Source organism: Passer domesticus, chromosome 16 (genome assembly GCF_036417665.1).
Source record: "Passer domesticus isolate bPasDom1 chromosome 16, bPasDom1.hap1, whole genome shotgun sequence".
In the NCBI taxonomy this organism is placed as follows: Eukaryota; Metazoa; Chordata; class Aves; order Passeriformes; family Passeridae; genus Passer; species Passer domesticus.
In genome coordinates, this window is record NC_087489.1 from 14,819,569 (window position 1) to 14,847,243 (window position 27,675).

General features: G+C 56.2%; 1 protein-coding gene across 1 annotated transcript in view; it reads left to right on the forward strand.

The window, feature by feature from the left end:
- Positions 1-27,675, forward strand: part of B4GALT5 (beta-1,4-galactosyltransferase 5) — a 33,294-nt gene that overhangs the window by 302 nt on the left and 5,317 nt on the right. Inside the window, exons 2-7 of the mRNA XM_064391355.1 lie at positions 21,924-22,058; positions 24,473-24,586; positions 25,335-25,459; positions 25,863-25,979; positions 26,675-26,862; positions 27,078-27,200. Of these exons, the coding sequence (XP_064247425.1) occupies positions 21,924-22,058; positions 24,473-24,586; positions 25,335-25,459; positions 25,863-25,979; positions 26,675-26,862; positions 27,078-27,200 (802 nt within the window). The remainder of the gene's footprint in view (positions 1-21,923; positions 22,059-24,472; positions 24,587-25,334; positions 25,460-25,862; positions 25,980-26,674; positions 26,863-27,077; positions 27,201-27,675) is intronic.

Consider the following 27,675-nt stretch of genomic DNA (forward strand, 5'->3'; position numbering starts at 1 on the left):
CTGCCGCTGGAAACGCTGAGTAATCCGCGCCCGGCCGGCCCGGGGGCCGCGGCATCCCCGGCGAGGGGCGGCCCGGGCCCGGCGCTCCGGCTGCGGCTCCGCCGAGCCCGGGGCTGGGCAGCGCGTCCCCATCTCCCGCCGCGGCCGCAGGAGGAGGCGCTGGCCCCGGCGTGCCCGGCGCTCCCGGGCGGGCTGCGCTCCCGGGCCGCGGGGCCGAGCGGCGCCGGTGCCAGCCACAACGGGGGGCAGCGAGCCCGCTGCTGCCGGCTGCCCGCCCCGGAGTTTGTTTTGAAGCAGTGGAGTGTTGTCCGAGTGCTTGTGATCTGAACGTGCTCCCTCGCGGAAATCCTACTCTGATTGTCAAGTGGGAAGATGAGAAGTGTATATTTTAGAAGGAGAGTGACTCGTTCCTGTGTTCCGTGTCATAGCTCCGTGGGGAGCTGGAGAAGCCGTGTGTCAATATGGCCAGCACCCGGTGCTGGTGGGGCTGTCTGTCCATCTCCTCTGAGATACGGGAAGGCTTGTGCCCGGAAAGCATCTGTTCACTTCATACCGTGTATCTCGTTTCTGCAAGGAGCCAAGGCTCGTGGTTTGGCCTTCAACCAAACTTTGGCAACAATTTATTTCTATAGAAACAGCCCTTTCCAAAGAAATAGGGAGTTTCTCCTTGAAATATCATTGGTGTTGCTCATGCCATTCCTATCTTGGACATCCCAAGGAGATCTCTGTGTGCTTTCAAGGTGACTTCCGTGGGTTTTTATTTACAAGTGATGTCCCGTGGCTGCCTCTGGGCTTTGGGAGCCTTTCCCAGGGCTGAGTAGGTCTTGGCTGGTGTGTGAAGCTCTGCTTGTGTCCTGGGCTCATCCCAAGTGAGGCTGTGCGTGCTGAGCCTTGCCATGGTGGCCCAGGGCTCTGCTGTCCCTGTGGGCAGCCCCCCGGGCTCCTGGCCACTGTCCCACAGGCTGGCCAGGGCCACCGAGCCCCCGGCTGGCCTCATGTGAGGGTGGATTCACATGGGTGGGACGGGAGGCACAGCCACCCCTGCTCCCCCTGGGCACAGCCTGGCTCGTCCTGTTCACCCTGAGTGGCCCCAAGACACTCAGGGGGCCCCTGGCTCTCTGTCCAGGGCATCCTGCAGCCCTTTGTGGGGCAGGCGCAGGGAATGGCGTGGCTGTGGATGAGCTTCCCAGCCCCAGGTGGAATTACACTTTAAAAAGGAAAGTTCTCTTGTAAGGATGTTTTTTTTTCCTTTTTTTAGAGTATTCTGATTGATTTCATGTTACTGCTGCATGGTCACCAGTCTTAGAGGTGGTGTAGGGTATAAATATATTTAAGGTTAGTTCTGTGCCAGAGGCTTTTCTCTGTGTGGATCTCAGATAAAGTGGTAATGTCCTACCCAATGTTCTTCCCATCTGTGATGCCCAAAGAGGAGGCAGGGAGGTGTTAGTGGTCCCTGTCCCTACCCACCCATGGATGTCAGTGATGTTCTGAGTCATCTTCTCATCAGGTGACAGAAGATCTGCTTCTTTTTTTTTTTTTTTTAATTTCCTTCCTCTTTCAGCCAAAAATGTTTCCTCATGGAAGCCCAGCCCAGTATTCCTGGGATGCTGGGCTAATCCTCTCAGCACTTGGAGGGAGTTTGTTTTCAGGCTGCAGGGCTGAGGAGAGGCTTGGGAGAAGAGTGAGTGAGATAGGAGATGGGCAGAGCTGGGGATTTGAGTAAATGGACCATGTGCAGGTGATGGAAAGACGCTGTCAGCAGAGGGTTCTGGGACATTTGTCCTTCCTGCTGCTGCCTCAGTGCATGCAGTGGGGCTGGGCTGCTCTTCTGTGGCCACTGAAGGGCCTGGGGAAACTTCTGTCCCGAGACCATCCCTTGTAGGGCGTGCTGAGGAGGTGGCCAAAGAAGGACTCGCAGGTCATTGGCTGAACCACGGGCAGGGAAGTGATTAATCCAGTGAAGAATCAATTCCTTGGTTGTACCTCAACTGAAAAGAAGAAAACCCAAATGAATGAGACCTGAAGCTGCAAGTGAGCTTGAACCAGCTGGAGCCTGGAAGGGCTTTTGTCTGCCTGGTGCCACAGGCTGCTGGGAAGGGTCTGCTGCAGCCAGCTCTGCTCGTGGGGGTCAGCCTGCCCTGCCTGGGCAGCGCCAGTCCCTGTGGGCTGGGCATGGCCCTGTGGCAGGGTGTGCTGTCACCGTGGTGGGAGCCTGTCCCCCAGCCCCGTGTTTGTGGGGGAACATTTCCCCGGCGCTGCCGAGGCGTGTTGTGTTCAAGCAGTTGTGCGCCAGTGCCAGGAGAAAACTGGGACAGTTGCACTTCTGGGTGCTGTCTCAGCGCATTGGTGTGGAGCTGGCATGCCTGTCAGCTGGAAAAGCTGGATAACTGTTCCTGGTGTCCTTTGGAGATGGGAAGGGGACCCCCAAGCTGGGTTCTGAGTTGCCTGCCCAGGGCTGTCCTGCTACCTGACTGACCGTGGTGTTTGGCTCCTCACAGCCCAGGTAACCCAGCAGTCTGCTCCAGACGGAAATGCAGGAAGAAATTTATGTTTACTGTCAGCAAATAACCATGCTTGGCTCCTTCAGGGAGTCCAGGGCTTTTGGGCCTTACATTTGTGTTGTGCCTGGACCTACATGATGCCCAAGGTAGCTCCTCGTTTCTGTTCTTCACCAAGGTTTCCTCCTGAGGAACTGAAACCTTGTGGCCTCAAGTTTGCGCAGAGCGATCCAATGTAAACAGCCAGTGCCACCTCCTTCCCAGCTCTCACATCCAATTCCCGTCTGTCCTCCCCACACACCGCCCTGCCAGCTCCATCCCCGGGCTCCCACCTTGCCAGGTGAGGTGCCAGGGCCAGCCATGGCACAGGCACAGCCGGCTCTCCTTGGCCTCCAGCTGCTCCCGGCGCTGGCCGGCTCCCGCTGCCTGTGTGGGTCTGTCTCTTGGTGGCCATTGTGTGCAGGATGAGGTGGCCAATTGTTCTGCAGCCGGGGCACAGTGGGGCTGCAGGCTGCAGGAGCTGCCCGTGTCCACGGGGCCCCGCTGCCAGAGAGGCCCTGCAGGCAGCAGGTACGTGGGGTGCTCGTGTGGCTGAGGAGGGGTCACTTGTGCTCGCTGCTGGCTCAGAGATCCTGGGGCCAGCAGGGCACAGGGCTGCAGGGCAGGCTGGGCTTTCACTGCAGCAGCCACACTGGCCTCCTCTTGGAAAAAACAGCTTGGCACTGGGCAAACAGTTCTGGCCTCTTATGGAGGTCAGGGGCCAGCTCGACAGGTTATTTTGTAGGGCTTGTTCTTGGCACTGAGGCTCCTGCCCTCCTGGGACAGCTGCCCTCTGTGCCTGTCGCCTTCCCCAGATGGGATGTGGACAAATGGGCTCGCCAGAGTCACTGTCCATGCCCAGACCCCAGTGTTGGAGCAAGGATGGTGTGGGCGCAAAGAGTGTGCTGGCTTGGAGGTGGAGCACCTCGAGAAGCTATTTCATCCTACCCTGTGCTTCTGAATTCATCCCTGGGATGTGGGGTCATCCCTGCGTGTCCTGTTTTCACATGGTGGTCGTTCATACAAGTGTCTGGTTTTATTCTCTTTGAACAGGGCCTAGGAAATTAAGGGAATTTCCTCCTGCAGCTGAAAGCAATAATGCTTTTTCAAGCTGCAAGTCATTTCATCTTGATACCTCCAACTGCAACAGTGGGAACTTCTCTGACCTTGGACTTGGTCCTGGTGTAGAGGGTGGCTGCTGCATGGCTGGGGGGTTGGCAGGGCCTTCCCTGGTGCTCAGGTAGCAGCTCTTGGCTTTTCCTTTGTCTCGATGGATGTTGGAGCCTCTTTATTTAATTTTATTTTTTTAAATTTTGATTTCCCCAGGAGTCATACTTGGTTGGATCTGATGCAGGAAAATAATGTAGAGAATTTAAATTATTGGGTGAAAGATTGTAACCTTTGAGAGAGAGCTGTAATTCAGTCTGCCTTTACTTCCTCCAAACTTATCAGGAATTGCTCCCAACTGGTCATACAGGGCATGAAGTATCACCATCAGCCCTGAATTGCATTTATGGTGCAAGAACTTGATTTTGATAGGCAGGAGTGCTTTGAAGCACTGTTCTGTCAGGCTGTGTGTGGGTGACCAGCAGAGCAGTGCTGTGGGACCAGCAGCTGCCTCGGGACAGCTTGTTTGTCACTTTTGGGACAACATTGTGTCACCAGAGGTGGCTGATCCAGCTTGCTCGTTTAATGCATCAGCCTGGCAGATCTTGGCACAGAGGAGTTCTGGGGGGGAAAATGGCAAAAGATTTTGGTACTGCCAGCTTGTCCCAGCTGGAGAGACTGGGCTGAGTTGCCCGTGGTGGTGAGGGACAGAGGAAGAGTGGGGGATGGCAGGGGGATGGCACTGTGGGGATGTGGGGCTGGGGGGTCCCAGCGGGGCAGCTGTGTGGGGGAGAGGGCTGTGCTGCTTCACTGCTGAGGGGATGTGGGCAGCAGGAGCCTGGGCAGAGCCAGCTGTGAGGGCAGGGCAGGGTCCTGAGCCGGGGCAGCGCTCACGGGGGGCTCTGAGCCCAGGACACTGGTGAGCCCCCGTGGCAGGGCTGGGTGCAGGTGCCCTCTGGGGTTGCTGCAGCATGCTGGGTGCCTGGACGCTGTCTGAGCAGGGACAGAGGGGGAAGGTGCAGCTTGGAATAATGACATGAGGTTTGTGCTGTCCCAGCCCTGGCTCTCATCTCCAGGTGTTCCCCGGGCAGCAGGAGCAGCGTGGTGTCTTGCTGTGGAACACGGCAGCACTGCCCTCCTTCACCCTCCCCTGCCCAAAAGATGTGCCAAGCAGCATTTCACAACCTGAGGAGAGAGCAGCCTGGTTGCACAGCGTATGCCACAGAGGATATTGCAGTCACTGGATCTGACAGTGACTGGGGGTAGTAAGAAATCCTCAAGTGCTTCTTGGTACAAGAACTTGGGATCTCCTGTGCTCTGAGCAGAAGGAGACTGCTGGCAGCTGTGGGCAATCGTTCCCTTGGCAGCACCACGTCCTTCCAGCAAGGAGGCTGCTACAAGGCAGGGCTGGGATGGGGGGCAGCCCTGTTCCCCCCGGCTGCTCCTGCCGTGCGCCCAGGATGCCGGTGGTGCGGTGTTGGTTGGAGACCACCTCTTGCTCAGGGCTAACAAATTACAAGGTACCTTTGAGGGCAGATGAACTGCTGGGTTTTCTTTGCCTGTAAGCACCTGTGCTGTTTGTCAGGCACATCTGGTTTGGGTTATTTTGCTGGTGGCTCTCTGGGTGTTGCAACTGCAGAGTATGTGGAGAGTTCATGTTTCATCCATGTATCTCTGGAAGCCTGGCTTGTGGAAGCTGATTGGCAGACACAAAAGCTTCCAGGTACTGGTTCATTCCAGCCAATTGAGTGCTTCAAAACCTCGATAATCTGTAGCAGAGCAGACCTTAAAGCAAAGCCACCCATGCTGTCAGCCCAGGAGACAATGGTCTTCATGGCTTTGGGAGGCCAAGGGGAGCCAGGGCTTCAGCAGGCACTCAGCCCTTCAGGTGGTGCTGGCTCTGGTGGAGATGAGGGCTCTGGCACTGCTGCTTTATTTCCTGAGCTGATCCTCTGCCTCTCTTCCAGGTGGACTCATTAATTGCATTAACTCAGGCAGCATCTGCTCTGCAGGGTACGAGGAACGCCCCTGGGGACCAGTGCAGGGAAGGGAGATGAGCGGTGTGGGGAGCTCTGTGTTTGCACTCGATCCCATTTGAATGCTGTTACAATTGGCAGATTTAAATATCCAAGCACGTGGAGTCTTTAAACACTGAATTTTAACTGAATTTCTGGGGAACCTCACAAGGGTGGTGGCATGGCTGGTGTGCTCTGCAGGGCCCTGTGGCAGCACTGAGGGGTGAGGGCTCTGCAAGAGGAGCTGGTCTGCAGCTGCACAGGGCAAGAAAAGCCTTCCCTGAACAGCTTTATTTTTAAAACATCATTGTCACAATACAATGTGTGTATTTTCTTTGACAAAACCTTTGCTGGGTTATTTTAGTAAAGTTTATTTCCATACAGGCTTTTTCTTCTCCATTGCATTCAGACTCTTCTGGCTGTGGTTTTGGCTGGCAGCATTTTGAACATGGATGCTTTAGGGTGGTTAATGTGTGTTTGGAGCTTTTCTAGCACTAGCTCTAAATACCACTGGGATTAGTCCTGTTTGGAGAGATGGAGGGGAAAATGTATAGTGGACTGTGCTGTTGAAATGCAAGATAAGCCCAAATCAGAAATTTTTGAGAGATGTTGGTGGGAGTGGTTTCTTGGGGAATGTGAAAGAGATAACGTTAAAACCAGCAGGGCTTTCAGCATTACCCTGGAGCTGCTCTTATTTTGAAAAGAAAGGTGGATTGGAAAGCTGAGGGTGATGTCAGTGCCCGCAGGAGAAGAGCCCTTGGCCATCCTCAGCTGCTGCTTGGAAGGGTCCCAGGGGTGACAGTGGATGGCACGTGTGGCCCTCGTCCCAGTGGGAAGCGTCCTTGAGGGATGCTGCATATGGCGTGGAGTGCGATGGGCAGGGCCAGGGGTCCTTTTCTCCTTGTAAAAGGAATTTCCTGGTGCGTGCTGCTCTTGTCAAGTGGAGGAGGGACCTGGGGGGAGGCGTGCTCGGGGGATCCGCGGTGCTTTGTGGTGACTGTGGGTGTTTCTGGCAAAGGCACAGGCTACAGTGCCCCTTATTTGACGCTTTGCTTTCTCAAGGCACATAAACGTGTCTGCAGGGGTGTGAGAAGCTCGCTTTGAGCTCCTGGCTGCCTGGGGAGGTGATGGGTCCCTGCCTGCTGGCTGGGGCTCTAGCTGGAAGCGTGTGGTGACGTTGTGTGTGCCTTCCTAAAGGTCACTTTCCTAGGCTTTTGTTTGAGGTGCAAAACCAACAGGTTCTGCCCTTTGTACGCCTGCAGTTGTCTGTGGCATCCGTGGGCTGGCACAAACCTCTCCAGAGCCCTTGCCCTGAGCAGGGCTTTCCCCCTGGGGCCCCTCTGGATGCTGTTGGGGATCTGGCCAGCCCCCTTCAGCAAGGGCACCAAGCTGGGGTGTCCTGCCTGTCCCCCAGTGCTTGTGGCAGGGAAGGGGCTGCTTCCAGGGGATGTGAGTTCAGATAGGACCTTGGATTTTTCCTGTGGTTTGTGCCTCAGTCTCCCTTGCTTGGTGGGAGCCTGTGCTGGTTTTCCTGCTGGTTTTCCTGCTGGTTTCCTGCTCCAATGGGCAGGCCCATGCCCGTGTGATGGTTGGGCTGTGTGTGGGACAGCTCCTGTGAAGCTGTTCCCTCCCTGTGCCTTTCTGCCCTGAGAGGTAAAGGCTGGGAACTGTTTGTGGATGGAGGATGCCACTGCACACATGATGGAAGAGAGGAAATACAGGCAAAACAGCCACTGCATGCTGTGGGCTGGGCTGTGGTGTGAGCACTTCGACCAGAGCTTGTTTGTGCGTCTGGAGAATTTTATGGCAAAATAATTGATTGGCTTTATTGAATGTTATTGCCCTACAAATTGTCAAAGGAGACTCCTGGAGCGTGGTGCTGTGTAGCCACCTCCCTTGCTTGGGGAGCCTGGGGCCCGGGCTGGGCTGGGGGCTGAGCTGTGCTCATCCCTGCCAGGAGGCTCCTGAGTGGGGCTCGGGGGCTTCCCTGCGCTGCCAGCACAGGCTGGGCAGGGCCGTGGGATGCCTGTGACACAGAATAGACACTCCTGACTGACGGTGTCTCCCCACAGCAGCAGGCTGGGAGCGAGGGATTTGGGTGGGAAGTGGAGAAGATGGCTACGTGAATGTTAATGTTTATAAATTACCTCAAAAAAAAAAACCAAACCAAACTGTACAAAGCAGCTGGAATAGGAGAGGAAAGCAAACACTGCAGTGCACCAGGTAGTCAAGTGCAAACAGATATTTTTTCCCTCGCTACCTGGCAGGAAAGGAAGGCATTTCAGTGCCTGCCTTTGGGCTGTGCTCGGAGCCCTGGGCGCTCCTGACACGGCTGCTCCGGCCAGCAGGGCTGGGATGCACGGGGGAGGCTGTGGGGAGTCAGCAGGCGTGCACAGAGCCCAGGTAAATGAAAATCAGCTGCTGGCAGGGCGGCGTGCCACGGCAGGAGAGCCCGAGCTGCCGTGCCAGGGCTCACGGGGCTCTGCACAGGGCTGCAGCAGGGACAGCACCACGGATCTTCAGCTCCTGTCAGCAAACACGGGCTTCCCCCGGAGCTGGGGACCCTGCAGGGGCACAGGCTGGCCCCCACTCCCGCAGGAATGTGAAATGCTTCCACACATGCAGCTCGCTCTTATTCTGCAGTCATTTTTTTTTCCCTCCTCAGTGTTTTTCCAACTCATGTCTTGCTGCCAGAGTCCATATTAATAATGCATGACTTTTTTTTTTTTATGGTGCTTCCTTCCCAGCGTCCCTTTCAGCTGCTGAGTCAGAGAAGATTGTTATAGCAGCAACCTCTGAAGCAGTGAAATGCCCCTGCAGTGCTCAACTGCTGTCATTTATCATCCCAGCTCCTCTGCGGGCAGCCTGCTCCCTTGCCCGGCTTGGGGGGAGGATCCCCGTGCCAAAAACCTGATTCCTGTTACACCAGCTGGGGACTGGCGAGCTGAGCTCTGCTCAGCCTTCCTGGCTAGTGCTTGGTGGGAGCAGATATTGCCTCTCTTGGCTGCTTGTTGTTGTTTGAAATCCTGTGAAGTTTGTTCCTGATCTGCCTGAAACTGTGTTTTGGGATTGTGCCCAAGACTTTTCTTTTTTTGTTTTTCCCCCCTTATTATTTTTTTAAATTTTCTTCCTCCTCCCTGCACTCCCCTCAAGATCTATGCCTGGACTTTTTGGGGTAATTGGGATGACAGAAGCCATATAATGTGTTAATAGGGTTAAATTAGCTTAAAATCTTTCCAGGCGCTGTTGAAACATGCCTGGCTGCTGCAGGAAGCATTGGAGTTGCTCATGCAGCGTGGAACAGAGATCTGCAGGGTCCTGCCTGCAGGCTGTGACCAGCCCCAAGGGGTCACCTGCATGCAGGTCCAAAACCTGGAGGGAAACAGGGAACTGGGCTTCTGCAGACTTAAGAGACAGCTCCACTGAGTCTCGGGAGCAGATCTCTGCTGTGCCTGCACAGCTTTGGGTGGGAGTGGTGTGTCCTGAGCCCCAGTGCTGGGAGCAGCATCCCCGTGGTGTTCCCCTGCTCAGTGCTCTGCCTCAGTGGCCTCTGAAGGACTCACCTGGAGGTATTATCCCAGAGCCGTGCAGGAGAGGCATGGGGCTCGCCTGGGGAGGAGGGTTTCCTTTTGCCAGACTTCCCAAGCCACCCCTTCCCCGTGTCCTGCTGTTGGGGACAGTGCCAGCGTGTGTGCCCCCACAGCTCTGGGTGCAGAGGGCTGTGGGAGCAGCAGGCAGTGCTTTCCCTGCTTTCTCAGCTGGAGGAGCTGCCAGAGCAGGTGTGGGTGTGAGGCTGATGTCCCGGCTGCGCAGCTGCATCTCACCTGGGCCAGGCTCCTGGCTGGCAGGGCAGTCCTTGCCCTTGTGGTGTGTTCCCCCTCAGCACCATCCTGTTCTGCTGAGGCTCTCCAGTGCTGGGCTACTGATTCATTCCTCCCGAGGAAGGAAAAACTGCTGTGGTGTGAAATTCCCCCAAAGCTGCAGCGCATCCTCCTTCCCTGCTGCAGCCTGGCTCCCTGTGAAGGATCAGTGATTTCTCTTTTCCTTTTTTATTTTTTTAAGGGTTTTGCTGGTTTTTGGGTGCCCAGTGCCCTGGGGCAGCCTCCCTGTACGTGCCAGCTGGGAGTGTGCAAGTGCCTTCCGTGGTGCTTTCTGCATGCTGCAGGGAGGCTTGGCAGAAGGATCCCCTGCACTGGAGCCCAAGGGGCTTGCTGGAGCAGCCTTGCTGTGGTCCCCAGCTGCCCCAGTGCTGCTGCCTGCCCAGGACGTGCCCCGAGGGACACCTTGACACTGCACAGCCCCTCTTGCTCCGCGGTGACACACAGTGCCACCCACACTGGTGAGACGAGCAACTCGCTGCTCGGCTAACAAGATTTAGCTGGATTATGCTATGTATTTAATCAAGGGCTAAGCTGATTGCCTTATTTGGAATGGATCAAAGCCCTTGGAAATGCCAGCCTGGAGACCAGCTATGGAGTGGGAATGTGCTCACCCTGTGCCTGTGTGGTGAGCCGTGCTTTCGAAGAAGCTGGAGGTTCAGCAGGCAGGTTTGACAGCAGCAGTGACCAAGTGCAAAACCAGATTGGAGAAGTCTGAGGTGGTGGGGAGGTAGGTGTGTGAGAATGTTGTTAGTCATTGACCATCACGGAGTGTTTAGGGGAAAAGGCTTCCTTTTCTAGCTTTCAGGTTGAAACCATGTTTCCAGATAGATGAAGCTTCGTGCTGGCAGCCGAGTGAGATGCTCTGCTGTTTGTCAGTCAGGCTTCCACCTTCTAGAAAAGCAGCTGTGCCTCTTGTGAGCTTGTGTGGCTCTGCACTGGAGACCAGACTCCCTGTTTATCACACGGGGAGCCCCACATCTCCCTGCAGTGGCTCTCAGCAGCGCTGGAGCTCACAGGGCCTCTTCTCCCTTGTCCTGGCCCCCATGCAGCGCTGCCCTGGGACCTGCAGGGCTTTGGCAGCAGAGGAGCTGGTGCTGGTTGTGGAGCAGCCAGGCAGAGCCAAGCAGAGGCTGCCAGCCCAGAGGCACTCGCTCCTGGCTGTGCAGAGGTTCAGAGCTGTCTCTATAGGCAGGTGTTAAAAGTGTAAAATTACTTTCCAGTTAAGAGCTGTTGTCACTGTCCAAGGTGTGTGGTGTCCCTTTCCTGCAGGGCTGGGGTTTTTGCCACGAGAGGGGTGCTGGGGCTCTGGGCTGCCCTGTCTCTGTCTCTGTGAGCATGCTCTGCCCCGCTTCACCTGCGGGCAGTGAGATGGTCCACTTGAGCAAGATGCTGCAAATGCGCTGGTTATTCAAATCACCTTCTCTTTTTCTGAAAAGGGGAAGTTTGTTCTAGGAACCAAGCCCTGTCTTGCTGCCATTTGATGCAAGCATGGCAAGCATAGGTCACAGCTCTCCTGCTCTGTGAGTGACTGTGGGAACTGCCTGTAGAACTGAAAATACCCCAACCAAAAGGCTTGGCTGGAGGGGTGTGGGCAGCTTCTGCTTTGAGGTGAATCAGGCTGCTCTCAGGCAGCAGCAGGTGCTCCCCACAGCATCACTGCGCCTTCCTTTTGCATAAAGCAGCTCTGGGGCTTTGCAAGCATCTCTCCCCTCTGCCTCTCAGACCTCCTTGGTTTTGCCTCCTTGCCAGCTGCAGGATTAACCCTGGAGCAGTGCAGGGACATGCTCTGCCACATCCTGCCTGTGCTCTGGGCCCCTTGTCCTGGCTGCCCCTCTCTCCCGGGTGTTGCCTGAGCCCTGGTGTGGGGCTGGCAGAGCATCTGGTGTGACAGCCAGGTGTAAAACATCCCATGTTCAATTATTGCCAACCAATCTGCCCAGACCCATTGTGCATCTTCCTGCCCTAACTCGTGTGTGCAGTTACAGGAGAGGATTGGTCGAGCATCCCTGTGTGTTCCGAGGGCCTGGGCAGGTGTGTCAGTGTGCAGTCACCCCTTCAGCCTGGCATTCAGGTGTCTGGGGCTGTACCCCGTGCTCTGGCAGCTCCTGGGCTGCAGCAGCAGGGTCCCTGCTGGTACCTGGCCCTGTGAGGCAGCTCCAGGGCTGCTGGCTCTGTGCGTCGGGCTGGGAAGGGCCGAAGGGCAGGAGCAGATGGAGGGAGCTGTGCAGGGAGGGGGTGGGGGCTGCCCAGCTTCAGGGTGCTCTAGGTTAACCCTGCTTTCACCTCATTAAAACAGAAAGCGCCTGCCAACACAGTAGTTGTTGGTTTGCTGCTGCCCTGCAGAAGGCTGGGGGCAGAGCAGGGCTCACGGGAGCTGCTGACACTGACCCTGTGCCCACACTGCCCTCCCCCAGCTGCCTCCCTCCGCACGTGGGGTGTCCACGCTGGCTGGGGAGGGGTCACAGATCCCCAGACATCCCGGGGTGCTGCCACAGAGCAGCATGGCCATCTAGGGGAGGATGGCCTTTAGCTGTAATGGCCCGGGGAAGCAAACACAACCTGCACAAACTGGGTAGCTTGAGTGGGTAAATGGGTGTAACCTAAAATCTCCTTATCCACAGTGGAGGGAATGCTGGTGCCTTGGCAGGGAGGAGCAAGGGGGGATGCTGCATTGCTGTGGTCTCAGCCATGCCCGGTGAGCTGGAGGTGCCCATGTGGGCAGGGTCTGTGAGATACCAGCCCAGCTCCTGGCTGAGGCCCCTCGGGGCTGCCCTGGCCACAGCAGTCCTGCCCTCTCTGCCTGCTCAGCCCTCCTGTTCCACCTGGGAGCCCTGGCCTCCCATTCCCCATGTGTTTAATTTTTCCCAGGTAGCTGTATGTCTGACTCATATTTGCAGAGCTCAGTTTCTGCCTGCAGACAGGCTGGAATTGATTAGTTTATTATTTTTCCCCCCTCTGCCTTGTTGCACACATCGATGGGAGAGTGGTCAGAACCCTTGGCAGACACTCAAGTCTCTTAAGGAAGCCTAAGTTGCTGCTGTGTGCAAGGAGCTTAAAGGTGTTTCAGTGGGAGAGAGGGAAGGAGGAAAAGGATGTTTGCTGTTCCCTCATGTGCCCCTGTGTGTGCTCATCCCTTCTGCAATGTGTGGTGCTGGTGGCCCGGGGCAGGAGGGGGCAGCGGTGGCTGCTCCTGCCCACAGAGGGACAGGCAGGACATTTAGTGCCAGCGCCCCATCTCCCCAGGCTGATCACACACACCTCTGCTGCAGTTGCCTCAGGTCGTTGCTGTTTGTGCAGACCCAGCAGAGCCTGGTGGGCCACGAGCCTCCCGTCCCTCGGTCGCTGACCCCTGCTTGCAGCTCGGGGCTGGGGAAGTGCCGATCCCTTGCTCAGCTGGCTGCCTCAATAGCCTTGTGGCTGCTTATCTGGATTAATGTGTAACTTAATGGCAGTGCTGAGGCACAGCTCTGGTGCTGTGGTACAGGGTGGTGCAGATCTGCTCCCTGATTCCCCCTGCCCGTGATAAGGTTCAGGGTTTGCTGTGCCTGGCACCGCTGGTGAAGGCTGGCCGTGTCTGGAAGGAGGGAAGGGCAGTGCTGGGGGCGAGCCACGAGGGTCTGCTCCTGAAGGGCACAGGCCTGGGGGGTGATGGAGGGAAGGGTTGTCTCTTTACCCCTGTTCATGGCATCCCAAACAGACTCATGGCATTGCTTTTCTGCTGACACATAGGAAGGCGTCACACAGGCTGGGATTTGATGGGCAGTCTCTTAGGTGTTAAATAAGTTCATAGATAGAGGGATGATTTTTTTCCAGTGAAGTCATTCCCTGCACTGATAATGGAATCAGTTAATTTATTTACAGCAGCTGTGTTACCAGTTTGCTTGTTAGGCGGAAGAAAGTCGTATAAAAATGTTGTGTATTCCAAGGTTGCATAGCTCACAACAAAGCTAATAAATGTCTTGAGACATCAGAGTTCTTACAAAATCCCATAGGTAATGGTTTGTGTGTTGGAAGTTCAAAGTTGCACCCTCTCTCTGATAGCTTTTTTGCTGCTAATAAAACACAGCAGCTGGAGAGGCCATTCAGTGTTGCCTTTAATTATTGCAGACAAGAACAACTCTGTAATCTGACTGTGGAGGCAAAGCTGCTGTGGGTTTTAAATGGCACTGCATGGTGAGAGTACCCTTGGCAGGGAGCTCTGAGCTGCTGCCTTTGAAAATCTCGGACAACAATCATCCCACATGATTGAAGAATTCCAGCTTGAAGGATTTTCTAGGGGTTGAAAGGGCTGGCAAGCCAGGCAGATGCATAGTGTGGAGGTGGGGCTGTGGCTGTTCTCCTTCCCTGGCTGGGAATGCTGCTTTCCCAGGACCTGGCAATGTGCAGAAGAGAAACCACAGCAGGGACAATCTCGAGGTGTTGCTACTGAGGGATCCCTCCTTGGTCTCCGTGGCGCAAATCGCGTTTGCTGCAAAGCAACCTTTGAGGCAGCTCGGGATGCTTTATTCTCACGTGCCATTGCAGAGATGAGCCTGTCTCTGGGCCTTTTAGCCCGGTGAGAGTGGAAACAGCAGGTTCCTGCCAGGCCAGAGGCCACAGCTGCTGGAGGTGTCCTGCAGGGCAGTGCTGGGTGTGCCTGGGCAGGGTGTCACTCTCTGCCCTGGCTGTGCCCCTCCCTGGCGGCTGCTGGGTGCCCCCACCTGCCCTGGGACGCGTGATCGTGGGCCAGCTGGGCTGGGAGCAGGGCTTTCCCCAAGCTGGCTTTTTCAGACGATGTAAATAGGACATGCTGGACCGTGCTCCAGCCATAAATGGCAGCGGGAGATGTGCCGTGGAGCGGGGAGCACCCGCTGTGCTGGATGCTGCAGCCAGCAGAGCCCTGCCCTGCCCCGTGTGAGGATGGGAGAGCAGAGCCCTGCCCCGTGTGAGGATGGGAGAGCAGAGCCCTGCCCCGTGTGAGGATGGGAGAGCAGAGCCCTGCCCCGTGTGAGGATGGGAGAGCAGAGCCCTGCCCTATGTCAGGATGGGAGAGCAGAGCCCTGCCCCGTGTGAGGATGGGAGAGCAGAGCCCTGCCCCGTGTGAGGATGGGAGAGCAGAGCCCTGCCCTATGTCAGGATGGATGAGCAGGGCCCTGCCCTGCCCCTGTGCCTCTCCTGGCAGCCCTGCCCTGCCCCTGTGCCTCTCCTGGCAGCCCTGCCCTGCCCCTGTGCCTCTCCTGGCAGCCCGGGCCAGCCTGGTGTGACCGGCAAAGCGCTGGCCTGGAAGAGCCTCTCGGACCCCCTTGGAAGGGCTCCCTTGCAGCAGGCATGAGGCTGTACATGTGATAACCCTTTTTGTTCAGCCACGCTGAACTTGTAAAACATGCTTGAAAAATCAGGTCTTTGGTTTTTTTGGGGGGGGAATAGCCAAAACAACAGAACCTGTTCTCTTTTTCTCCATTAAAGTCAGGGTGTTAAAAGTCCAGACAGTGCAGTTTGCAGCATGTGAACTGAGTCAGTAGATCCGTTATTCTTAAGTTGTTTTTTAACAGTTTCCAATGGGTACTCTCCAATGGGTATCATCTCCTAATTTGGAAGACTAACAAATCAATGATTTCAAAAATCCGTTTAACTGGTGTTTGATGTATATGGAAACTTTAAATCCAAATCCCACCTGTCTCCTGTTCTCTGCTGAGGTCTGGCTGCATTCTAGATTGCTTCCAGCCGGGGAAGGACAGCCCTGGTGGAGCTCCCTGTTGCCTGCATTTCCTCGGCAGCACCACTCCACGTGTCCCCATTTTCCTGCATGTCCTGTGACTGCCTGTTTGAGCAGGATGCCAGGCTGGTGCAGGGCCTGCCTGCAGCAGAGGATTTCCTTTGTCTCCTGCAGCTGTGCCAGTTCCCATGGCCCAGGGGATGAGGAGCTGTCCCGAGCAGCCCATGTCCTTCCCTGCCCTCCTGCTTCAAGGACAGCACTCGGGAGGATCTGCCTGGTTTTTCCTCTCCCTCGCTTGGCCAAACATTCACTTAATTCTTATTTATTATTTTTCTTAACGAAAGCTCTCCCTCTGTTCATCCTGATCCTCCATGAGCACTGGGCTCAGGCCCTGGCATTCCTGACGCCTGCAGAGGGTGTCCAGGAGGCAGGAATTCCCCCCCCTTTGTCTCCTAATGAACCGAAGGAACAAACGCTGGGCTGTAAGTGTTTGGAAGCGTGGATGTTTGCTGTGGCAGCAGCAGCCGGCGCTGCCAGCCCCGAGGCCGGGTCGGGTGGGTGTCGGGGATGCTGCAGGGCTGTGGTTGCTCCTTGTGCCTGCTGCAGGGCTGTGGTTGCTCCTTGTGCCTGCTGCAGGGCTGTGGTTGCTCCTTGTGCCTGCTGCAGGGCTGTGGTTGCTCCTTGTGCCTGCTGCAGGGCTGTGGTTGCTCCTTGTGCCTGCTGCAGAGCTGTGGTTGCTCCTTGTGCCTGCTGCAGGGCTGTGGTTGCTCCTTTGTGCACGGCCGTGGCTGGGCTCTGCTCTGCCCGCACGGGAACGCGCTGCTGGCGATGCTCTGCAGCTCCTGGGCAGCCTCTGTGCAGCTCCTGGGCAGCCTCTGTGCTCCTGGAGAAGGGACACTGGCTGGAGGGGGGCACGGAGGGATGGGAAACCAACAGGACACGCAGTCATGTGCAACCACATCTCCCGAATGGCAATTACAGTGGGAGAGTCCGAGTCTCTCGAGGAAGGGTAATGTTTAACTTGGGCAGAGCTTGCTGTGCTCTGTGCCCCAGCCTGCACGTGTCACTGTGCCCTTCCAGGGAGGAGCTGCAGCGCAGGCCTGGATTGCTCTCGGGATTTGCGCTGCCCAGTGTGATTTTACAGCCATCCCTGGCGTTTCTGCCCCTTGCACAGGTAAACTGTGTGCTCCTGGCTTTCCCCTGCTGGCACTGCCCTTGTGGCCGGGGGCTCAGCCCCCTGCCCCCTCGCCTGCTGCTGGGCTGCAGAGCCCCCTCCACGGCTGCTTTGGTGCTGTGGATGTTTGATGAGCTCCCTTGGCCTTCTGGGTTTCCCCATTGTGCAGAGCAGGTCGTGCTCCTCTTGCTGGGTGTCCTGAAGCAGTGCAGTGGCACAAACACCTTGGTGCAGGCAGCGGTGGGAGTGCAAGTGGAAGTTGCCACCTTAAATGTGTGCATGAAAAATTCAGAGTCTCAGTATAATATGGATTTTCCTCCCCTTGCTGAGGCTTCCCCAGGGTCATTTTTGTGTAAGACAGTTCAGGTAGAAATTTCCCATATCCAGGTTTTGACTGAGTGTCACTTTAGCCTCCCATCTTCTGCTTGCTGTGTGCACGTGCAAGCTGCCAACTTGCCAATTTTGGGAACAAGTGGTTTGTAATTACCAGCTCAGTGCTGCTGCTGCACTGTTAATTCTTAGACCATTTAATGTATCAAATTATTCCTTCCTGTGCTATTTAGAGGCAAAGGGCTAAGTAACAGTGATGGCATTAATATTAAATTCTCTAAAACTAATAGGAACCTCTTATTTAATTGTTCTGGCACTCAGCATGTCTGGGGAATACAGTGCCACTGGAAAGCTAATGGAGACAGAGGTCTCGTGGTGTATTAACACTGGGATGCTGCTACTTTTCCTAGTTGGGTTATTTATGAGTTAAGACTATCATAACTGTCTATCAGTGCCTTAGAGGCTTAGTTTGATTAAACCCCTTTATGTTGCTAATGCTAATGGAGCTGGATTGATGCTGGGGATCTGCAGGGAGAGCTTAGCAAAAGGCTTAACACAGACATGACTCTGCTGGTTTTGCTGTCCCTGGCCCTGCGGGAGGTGTCTGCAGCGGGCAGGACCTGCCAGCCCTGGCAGGGTGACCTGCCACCCACCCACTGCTGCAGGACCCTCACCCCTTCAAGGTGCAGCTGCATCTCCCACGTGAGGTGTGCCTTGAGCTCTGCTGGGCACCTTGTGCCCACTCCAACATCTGGTAGAGTGCTCAGCAGGAGTTCTCTGGTGGTGTGTTGGTTTGCGACTGGGCTGTTGGAAATGGGGGCTGGCAGGGATTGTCCTTGCTGGTACAGGGCTCCAGGTGCTGGCAGGAGAAGGCTGCACGTAGCAGTGAGACCATGATGAGCTCAAAGAGCCCCGCTGTGCTTCTGCACAGATGCACTAATGAATGGGAAAATGCTGAATGTGACAGAAAGCCCTAAATCTCAAAGCAGAGGAAGGCTGGCTCCTTCCTCAGGAAAGCCTGGCTGCCGTGCTGGGCACTGATACTGCTGCAGGCATGCAGGGCTGCTGTGAGACCTTGGCCCCTCTTCCTGCCTGGGCTGTCTGTCCCAGCTGGGGCTCCCCGCTGTCCCTGCAGGGGGATGCTGTGGGAAGGTCCCTTCTGCAGGCCATGGAAGTGTGTCAGGGTCAGGAGTGGGATGTGTCAGGTCTGTCCCTGTCCTGTGTCAGTGGCTGGCATAGATGACAGTCAGCCCTCTTCCGAATCAGCTCCCAAGCTGCAAATTACCCTGTTGCCTCTTCTAGTATGTATCATCATGATGAAACTAATTTTCCATGGGAGAGTCAGCTGTTTCTTGATTAGAAGTGCTCCGAAAATACTATCAGAGAAATGATTACAGGAAGACTTCAGTGCTCATTTATGTAATTGGGCTTTACTTCCCTGGCTGAAGTTGTTGCATCCACTCCTGGCTTGAGTGAGCACTTGCTCTCCCAGTTTGCTTGTGAGCAGAGAGGTTAGGGTGCAGCATGCCAAGGGGTGCCATGCCCTGGGGTGCAGCCCTGTGCCTCTGTTCCAGCTGGTGACAAGCTGTCATGTTTTTTCCGTGTGTTTAAATCACAGCAGGGCTGACTCGTCCTTTCATGAGCCAACAAGAATAATCTTCAGGCGGTTATTTGGGCAAATAGTTTCTTAAATTCTGCTTGTTTTCTGGGTGGGGAGTGAGGGTTTGCTGGAAATGAGTAGAAGAAGGGACAGCTCCCTGCCGTCCTGTCCCTGAGGCAGCAGCCAGGCTGCTGTCGCTCCGTGCCCCTGCTCTGCAGTGCCGCATGCTCAGAGGGCAGAGAGGCAGAAGGCCGATGTAATTTTCGAGATCATCCTGTGTGATGAGATTAGCAGTATATCACAACAGGGAGAATTGCTTTCCGGCTGAGCCACGGTTCAGGCCAAGCCCACCACGAGCCTGTGTCTGCAGCAGGGGATGCTCGGGGGTGATGGGCATCTGCTCTGGGAAACGCCGCTGGGCACAGGGGCCCTGGGCTCTGTACGGTCGGCCAGGTCAGGCTTAATAAATTTAAAACATGGCTAATTTCCTCATCAAAAGGGCAGTAAAAGGAGGAGGAGTGAGATTTGAGCTCGGTACAGCGATTCCCAAATGCTGGTGCAGCCCCAGCCCTGGCCACAGCAGCCCCTGGAGCTAATCTAAGCACCGCGTGTGCACAGGGAGTGAAATGTTTACAATAACATGCTTTAAATCCGATTTTCTGACCTGAAAGAATTGCGTGTTCTGGATAAACACAGTGTTTGTGAAGCTTATCTCATGCAGCAGTTTGTTTTGGGGGTAGGAGAAGGGGCTCTGGTCCCTGGTCACGGGGGGCTGTTGACGTTGGGTGTGTGTTGATGGCACACCATCCTTGGCCAGGTATCTCCTTAATCATCTGCTTAAAGGGGTTAATATGTGAAAAGGCAACTGCTGCCTGCCACAAAGGCGGTGTTGTTCGTGCCCTGCTCCCCTGGGACGGGGGCTGCTGTGGCAGTGTCTCAGGATGCCCGCTGCAGCTCGTCATGTGGCTGTGGCGAGCCCTGCTCCGTCTGCCGCCGGGGAGGGAACAAACGGCGCTTTCACTGCGCCCGGCCAGCCTCCCTCTTCCTCACACAGCCAGGGATGGCACGCTCATTTGTCTCTCCCGTTCCTTCATGCTTCACCAAACCCGGATCTGCTTTACGCAGCAAGCAGAAGCACAATGAAGTAGAAAGTGAAATTACTGGATCAGCATCAGCGCGTTGTTTTTCACCGCTGCCCCAGCTCCGTGTGGGCTGGAAGATGCAGACTGGCTGCTCCTTCCTGCAGCAGAGCCCTGCTCTGTGCAGAGGAGAGAAGCTGTGCCTGGCTCCTGAGTAGGCTTTGTGTTTTTGGGAGGGCTGTCCGTGCTTGAGGGCGGCGCTGGGGCTGTGTGCCGCTGGCAGCCCGTGCCCTGCCGCGCTGGCCCGGCTCTGGGGACGCTGTTCCACGGCTGCTGCTGCCTCCTGGCAGGGCCTGGTGCCAGCAGCGGGTGGATGCTGTCACTGGGGCATGGCCTTGGGGCCCAGGTGCCCCGAGCACCAGCCCTTGCTGTGGCACACCCGAGGCAGGGCTGTGACTGGGCTGACAAGGTGAAGGAAAGGCTTGTGTTCCTCTGGGAGACCTGGGGCTGCCCCGTGCATCCTGCCCTGCACCCCAGGGCTCTGACAGCCTGGCTGCATCAGCACTGCTCACTGCTGACCCCAGACAGCCCACTCCTCATAAATCCTGGTGGGCAGCTGCTGGCAGAGCTGGGGCTGTGCTGGGCAGGGATGCTGGGGCTGCACTGCTGGTGCTGGGAGGTGATGCCGTTTGATGCCGAATCCTGAAATGATGGATGTCAACTTAAGAAGGTTTTGGGGCTTGGGTGTAAGGCTTTGCGTGCAGAATTTCAGCTACTTCTGTTTCTGGCCTGTGGTGCTGTATCAAAACACCAGCTTTTCCTTGAGCCTTATCCCTGGGCATCAGTTAGAGCAAATTCCCTGTGTTTCTGAGGAGGAGCAGCACTTGGTACCCCTTGCTGTCATTGCAGCAGGGGTGCCTTGCTGAGAAACTGCACCAGAGCTCACAGTGAAGCTGTAGCTGCCACCAGCTGACCTGGTGGTCACTCTGGTTCCAGAGCTGGCCCAGAACAGGTGGTGAGCCAAGAGGGTTTGAGCTTTGTCTGAGCCAGCTCCTCTCATTGCTGCTGTAGCTGCTGGCTTAAGGTGCCATCACTGGCCCGACTGCAAGGGGAGGGAGGGGCTGGAAATGGCCATGGAAAATTGCATTTCAAGACGTTTAGTTGCCAAGCACTTCATGCAGTTGACCCCCTTCTTTCTGCAAATCCAGTGTTTCCCCATGGCTCACAGACAGCTGGGCATGGGCAGCAGCCAGGCAGGGCCTTGGGCTCTGGGCATGACATGGGGCTCCGTCCCCCTTTCAAATATTTACTTTACTGTGTGAAAACAAAGTACAGTTGGGACTGGGAAACGTGTCTGGGCAGCCTTTCTGGAGCTGCCTGAGTGTGTGGGTGCAGGAGGGGGCGGCCCGTGGGGGTGCAGGGGCTGTACCCGGGGTGGGACCCCGCTCTCCGGTGGCTATACTCAGCCTGTGCTCCTGGTGGCTCCAGCCCTGACTGTGCCCTCCTGGTGCTGGGAGCTGCTGGTTTGGGCTGTGACATGCCTGCTGTACAGATGACCTGTCTGGTATGGGTGTTTCCTGGTGACATTGCATCAGCTGCTGCCCTCCTCTGAGCAGGGTCTCTGTGGTTTCCTTGGCCCAGTGCCCTCTTTATTCCTCCTGGATATCTTTTGACCTGGTTTTTTAATTACTAGTGCAGAATAGGCCTTCTAGGTTGCCCCTTCTCAGTGTCTTCATTCAGGAGTTTGTTTTCCACTTCATTCTCAACCCTCAAACTACACCAAGAGGGCTGTGGTGCTGGTGAGGGGTGCTGTGCAGGGTGGCTGTGCTGCTGGCCCTGTGGTGGCTGTCCTGCTCTGGGGACACAGGGCTGTGCTTGCTGCTGTTTGCTTTGGGGGCTGGTCCTGCCAGCTGGGTGTCAGCTGGAGCTGAAACCTAATCAGGCTCAGCCTGAGCTGTGCCAGGGCACGGGGTCAGCAGGAGAGGAGAGGGGAGGGGGAAGAAACGTGGCTGGGGGGCTGCCCTGGGGACCCAGGGCTTGTGCTGCTGCCTGCCCGGGGGTGTGACATGCTGGGGGCTCAGAGCCTGGATGGGGATGCTTCTGGGGTGCCCGTTGGGTGCCTCTGCCAGGCGAGTGCCAGCCCTCAGTGCAGGCACACGGCTGGGTTTCCTGTTATAATGATATTTCCTAATTAAACTTCCCTAATTAAGCAGCCAAACGTGCTGCTGGTTAAGCTGCAGTGCTGCCTCACAGCCTGGCAGTCAGGTTTGGCCAGGTACATCCCCCTTGCCACCCAGCCAGGTTCCCAAACGTGCCCTACACCTCCAGTGCCCCGTTCCCTGCCCTTCCCAGCTCTGCCGGGCACCCACGGCACGTGCAGCCCAGGATCCCTCTGGCAGGAGGGAGCTCAAAGCCAGCAGGAGGCTGGGAGCGCTCCCAAAAGACCCGGGTTTCTTTTCCCTACAGAAGCTGATGGAAGTATTCCTTTTTCTTCCTGCCTTGCAGTGAACACCTACCTCTTCATGATGCAAGCCCAGGGCATCATGATCCGTGAGAACATGCGAACTATAGGAGCTCAGGTGTACGAGCAGGTGGTCCGCAGTGCCTATGCCAAGAGGAACAGCAGCGTCAACGACTCAGGTATTTCTTGAATAACTGTCATTTTGATTCAAGGTCCCATTCTCGTTGAAAATTAAGTGGAAGGCATTAATTTATACTGGTAAATGCAGGGTGGAACCTTTGATTAATTGTCTGCAGCTTTTATTTTTATATATAAAAATATGTATGTAACATAAAAATACCCTATACAAATAGAAATACTGTCAAAATATAAAAAATTATATATATTTATTTATATACGTAAAAAGTTCAAATGCTTCTAACTTGTATAAGGGGTGAAAATCTTGAAAGGTCTGAAGTGATGCAAAGTGATGGGATTGGAGCTGAAAACCTCTTTGCTTTCCAGGAATTCAACTCGTAGCTTCAACCAGTCTGAGGGTAAACACTTTCAGATTCAGTGCAAGGATCAGGTTTCATATTTAAAAAATCCCTTCCCAGGCGTGCGCCTGCGCCGAGCCCTGGCTGTGGGCACGTGGGGCAGCCTGTGCCCGTGAGCTCCACTCTTCCCTGCAGTGTGAGCCGAGGTGCCCTGGCTGGGGATGTGCCACGAATCAGCTCCTGAACCCGGGCAGGGTGCGGGGAGCCCTCCCAGCCCCCTCACCCCCACACACCCGAGCAGGGGGGTTCTGCTGTGCTTCGGTGTGTGCAGGGGGGCAGAGCTGCCCCTGGCCCTGCGTGAGGCGTTGCTGCAGGGCTGGTGACACCCAGCCTGTCCCTTCCCTGCTGGCACTGTTGGCATCAGGCTGGTGTGGGAGCCGGGCTTCAGCAGCAGGGGCTGACAGAGTTGTACAAGGCAAGATCATTTTCTCATTAGCAGAAGTATGAGCCGTGTCCTGGCTGCCCAGCCTGCTGGGGCGCAGCCCTGAGTGCAGCTGTGCCCTGGCTGGGGATGGCACGGGAGGGGAATTATCGACTTGCACAGGAGATGAACACCCGGGTCACCTCCTGTGCTGCACGGAGCCAGCCAGGGCAGCCACCCCGGGCTATTTCCAGACTGGAAACATCAAGTAAAACAGAGGCAGGGTGAGGAAGTGGCTGATCCCCTGAAGGGAGGAGGGTTAGATGCTCCATTGCTGCTGCCTGAGGTGGTGAGAGCCTTCATCCTGCTGGGGCTCTGGCCTGGGGGGCTTGAAGTGATCCAGGAACCTGTGTCCTCCTGCAGCAGGGGCTCACTGGTGACCACAGTGCCACCAGTGCTTCTGCTGCCATTCTGGGCTTTGCTTGAGCCCCGTGCCAGTCCCAGCAGGCACGTGGGGACACTGTCCCTCCCCAGGAGCCCCAGCCACGAGGACAGTTTCAGCTCACACAGGCACTGAGCACCGTCCTGGGGCAACTTCCCTGGCAGGCAGGTCACAGCAGAGGCAGCATGGGTGGTGGTGATGTCTGGAAGGCTCTTGGTGCTCTGGCCACGAGGACTGCATTAACCCTGGGGTCAGAGCCTCCCCTCCCTGAGAGATGTTGGGTGTCACTGCCTGGGTGGCATTGTCCCCACGCGCTGTGGGCAGTGAGGCTGTGTGACAGGAGAGAGAGGAAACCCAGCAAAAAAGGCAGCCCTTGGTGCAAAAGAGAGCAGCTGAGCTTCACTGTGGGCAGGGACCTGGGCTGAGTACTGCGGGTGTGCTCTGGTAATGGGAGTTTACAGGGAAAACTGCTTTTGGAAATTTGGAACAGTATCAAGCATCCAAAGTAACATCTATCCTACTTGAAAAGCCCTTAGGTTCTGTGTACAGCCCATCTTGAGTTTTGAGATAGTTTGGATCCTGTTTAATTGTGTGATAAACAATGTTACTGACATGATGTTACCTACCAGCACCGCTCAGCAAATGGCTTGTTGGGGTGGAAACCTTCAGGCATCTCCAGCTGCAGCAGCTGCAGGTGCTGCCCAGGTTCAAGGTGTGGGGAATGGGAGGTGCTGGGCCCTGCCGGAGCTCGGGGCCCCTGAGGGAACTCTGTGTGTCATCTGACAGTTTCTATTGATCTTTGAGGAGGATCCAGGCAGGATTGCCCTGTGTAGGATACTGCACTGGGAGTCCCAGCTGGCATTGGGACTTGCCTCTGTCCTGCTGGGAAAGGACCTGCAGGAGGAGCACATCCCTCGTGCTGTGCCAGGGCCCCTCAGGGACACGGCACTGGTAGCTTTTCCTTTCAAGAGCCACGTGCTCCTTTGTGATTCCTTAAGGCAGTGCTCAGAATTCCTCCTTTGGCCAGAAAATGCAAATAGGGCTTCTGCAGGCACCTGTCCCAGGAGGGGATGAGCACCCCATGGGTTGCAAGGCTAGAGCGCATTCCACAGGGGCCACAGCCATGCTGCTGGGGACATCCTCAGCTGTGGCTGACTTTGGACTCTGCTCACAGTGGCCTGGGGAGGTGGCTGGAATAACAGATCTATAGCTCAGGTGAAAACTTCTTTTTTTTTCTTTTTTTTTCCCTTCCAGATTATCCTCTTGATCTGAGCCACAATGACACCTTTCTGCAAGCCACAACGTTTCTTCCTGAAGACTTTACCTACTTCCCCAACAATACCTGTCCTGAGAGGCTCCCTTCTATGAGTGAGTAGCATCCTGTGCCCCTCTCCTGCTCGCCATGTGGAGGGCACACAGTGGCATTCCCAGTTTCCCCAGCACTGCACCTTTCCCTGCCAGGCACCTAGGCATGAATGGGAGCACTGTTCAGAGCCAGCTCCCTCCTGGGAAATCATTGTTTACCCACCCTCAGGAATTAATCCCTGCTGTGTCGGAGGCATGTCTCCCTGCTGAAGTAGGAGCCCATTGCCTGGCAAGCACAAACAAAAGAGGGATTGTGTGCTGGGAGCCGGTGGAAAGACTCTGGCAGCCCTTTTCCAGGGGCAGGGACGGCGGGTGGCTCCCTTGTGCCTCGGCAGTGCTGCCAGCCCAGCCCCGAGCTGTGCCAGGGCTGCGGTGGGAGATGGGCTGGACCCCCCAGGGGAGCTGCAGCTGGGAGAAATGCTTCCTCCAAAGCTGCCCTCAGGGGGAAAACTGGGCTCCTGAGGGCCAATGCTTCCAAAGGGGAGAATGCTCTCTGCTGAGGTGGGGTTTGGTCTGCTGGAAACACACAGGGAGGAGCAGAGGGTGCCCCTGGCCTGGGGCTCTCATGGAGAAAAGCATCCCACAGCAGCCCCAAAGGCTGAGGAGGCCAGGGTGTTACACCAGCAGCATTTCCTGGCTGCTTTTGCTGGAGAAAGGAAGCTGAGTGCTGGGGACGGAGGGCAGGGACGCAGCAGAGTGCTGCCCCAGCACCGCAGCAGGTGCTCACGCCTCTGCTTCTCCTGCTCTGCAGAGGGCCCCATTGATGTAAATATGAGCGAGATCACCATGGAGGACATCCACCAGTTCTTCTCTAAAGACCCTTCCATCAAGCTGGGAGGGCACTGGAAGCCGAGTGACTGCCAGCCTCGCTGGAAGGTAACTGGAGCTGGGCAGCCCCTGTGCTGCCCCTGGGGGCACGGGGAGCCCTGAGGGCCGCGGGGAGGTGTTCATGTGTGCTGCACCTTCAGGGCAAGGATGGGAGGGAGTGCAGTGCCCAGGGAAGTCACTATGGAGTCAAGGGCTGCTTTAGTGTCCCCAGTGCTGGGCAGAGAGGACATGGGGGCACTGCAGGTCTCCCTTCCGCTTGAGGTGACATCGAATTTTTCCCAAGCAACAATTCCTCAAAAAGTGAATGGGAGATCCATGTTTTGGGAGTTGGGAGGGTCTCAGGCTGCTCTGCATGGGAGAGCTGAGAGTGCTTGGTCAGTGCTGCTGCTGCTCCCATATCCCCCCCAGCCAGCCCGGGGCCAGCGCAGTGAGGGCCTGTCTCTCTCCTCAGGTGGCGATCCTGATCCCATTCCGCAACCGCTACGAGCATCTGCCCGTGCTCTTCCGCCACCTCATCCCCATGCTGCAGCGGCAGCGCTTGCAGTTCGCCTTCTACGTCGTGGAGCAGGTGAGGGAGCCTGGGGCAGGCACTGTCCCTGCCAGGTCACCCCTCTGGCGTGCCAGCTGTGGCTCCTGGTGCAGTGCCTGAGTTGTCCCGCTCTGTCCAGACGTGGCACAGCTAAGAGGTTACTGCTGCCCAGGAATTACTGGTTTCAGATGAAAAGCAGAAACTGGGGATTTGTGTTGTTGTTTTATTTTTTAAATTCTGTTTCGTAGGAGTTATCTTTTAAAAAAAGATAACTGTATTTGCAGTTCAGACAGTGCTGCAGGTTTTCTGCATATCCCTGCAGTAGTTCCAGGCCGCATCCCCTGGGACAGGAATGGCCTGACCAGAGTCAGGCATCTCATGTAGAACATGACTGTCATTTCATGTGTACCTGAACCTCTCACTTAAGCTGTTTGGCTTCATCCACCCAGGAAATGTGCCTCCATATTTAGCTCTAGCTAAAACAGATTGATCAAAATTAGGTTTTTTTTCAAGCGTTTGAGCAACAAGGCTTCAGCGTCTTTATTTTTACTCCTGCATTGTAAATTGAATATTTCAGTGTTGGTTGATCTCACTGGTCTGCTCCAATTCATCACTTCTTTCACGGTGCCTGTATGGGAGCTGGTTGCCCTCTGCAGTTTTCTGGACAGGGCTGAGAACACACACAGAGCAGAGCTGCAGGGGCTCCTCTTGAGAAGGAACTTTCTCCCTGCCAGGCTGGAAACCAACCCTTCAACCGTGCCATGCTCTTCAACGTTGGCTTTCGGGAAGCAATGAAGGACTTGGACTGGGACTGCCTCATCTTCCACGACGTGGACCACATACCAGAGAACGACCGTAACTATTATGGGTGTGGACAGATGCCCAGGCACTTTGCAGCCAAGCTGGATAAGTACATGTACCTGTAAGCACTCTTCTTCCTCCCTGCTGCCACAGCTGCTGAGAACACACTGTTAGATTTATTTCTTTTTAATGCAGAGAGTGAGTCTGGGTTTTTTCTCAGGCTTTGTGCAAAGGGAGCAGGAGAGGGAATGCCAGAGAGCGTCCTCAGGGCTTGGGCTTCCCCACGGGAGGGGGGAGAGCCCGTGGGCTCTGCCCTGACCCTTCTCTCCTGCTCAGGCTCCCGTACAACGAGTTCTTCGGGGGGGTGAGCGGCCTGACTGTCGAGCAGTTCCAGAAGATCAACGGGTTCCCCAACGCCTTCTGGGGCTGGGGTGGCGAGGATGACGACCTCTGGAACAGGTACGGGCTCCGCGGGCCCGGTGGTGGAGGGTGAGCTGAGTCTGGCACGCGCTCGGGGGGGACAGTGCCACCCTGGACACGGGTGCTGGGCTCACTGTGCTGCCTGCCCTGGGCTGTGCTGGCTCCATGGGGCTGCTCCAGCCCGCATGGGCAGTGTGTGGGGAGCAGAGGAGGGCTGCCTGGGGGCTGCTGGCTCTGTGCAGTGTCCCACACTGCTGCCTGGGGGCTGCTGGCTCTGTGCAGTGTCCCACACTGCTGCCTGGGGGCTGCTGGCTCTGGGCAGTGTCCCACACTGCTGCCTGGGGGCTGCTGGCTCTGGGCAGTGTCCCACACTGCTGCCTGGGGGCTGCTGGCTCTGGGCAGTGTCCCACACTGCTGCCTGGGGGCTGCTGGCTCTGTGCAGTGTCCCACACTGCTGCCTGGGGGCTGCTGGCTCTGTGCAGTGTCTGTGCTGCCTGGGGGCTGCTGGCTCCGT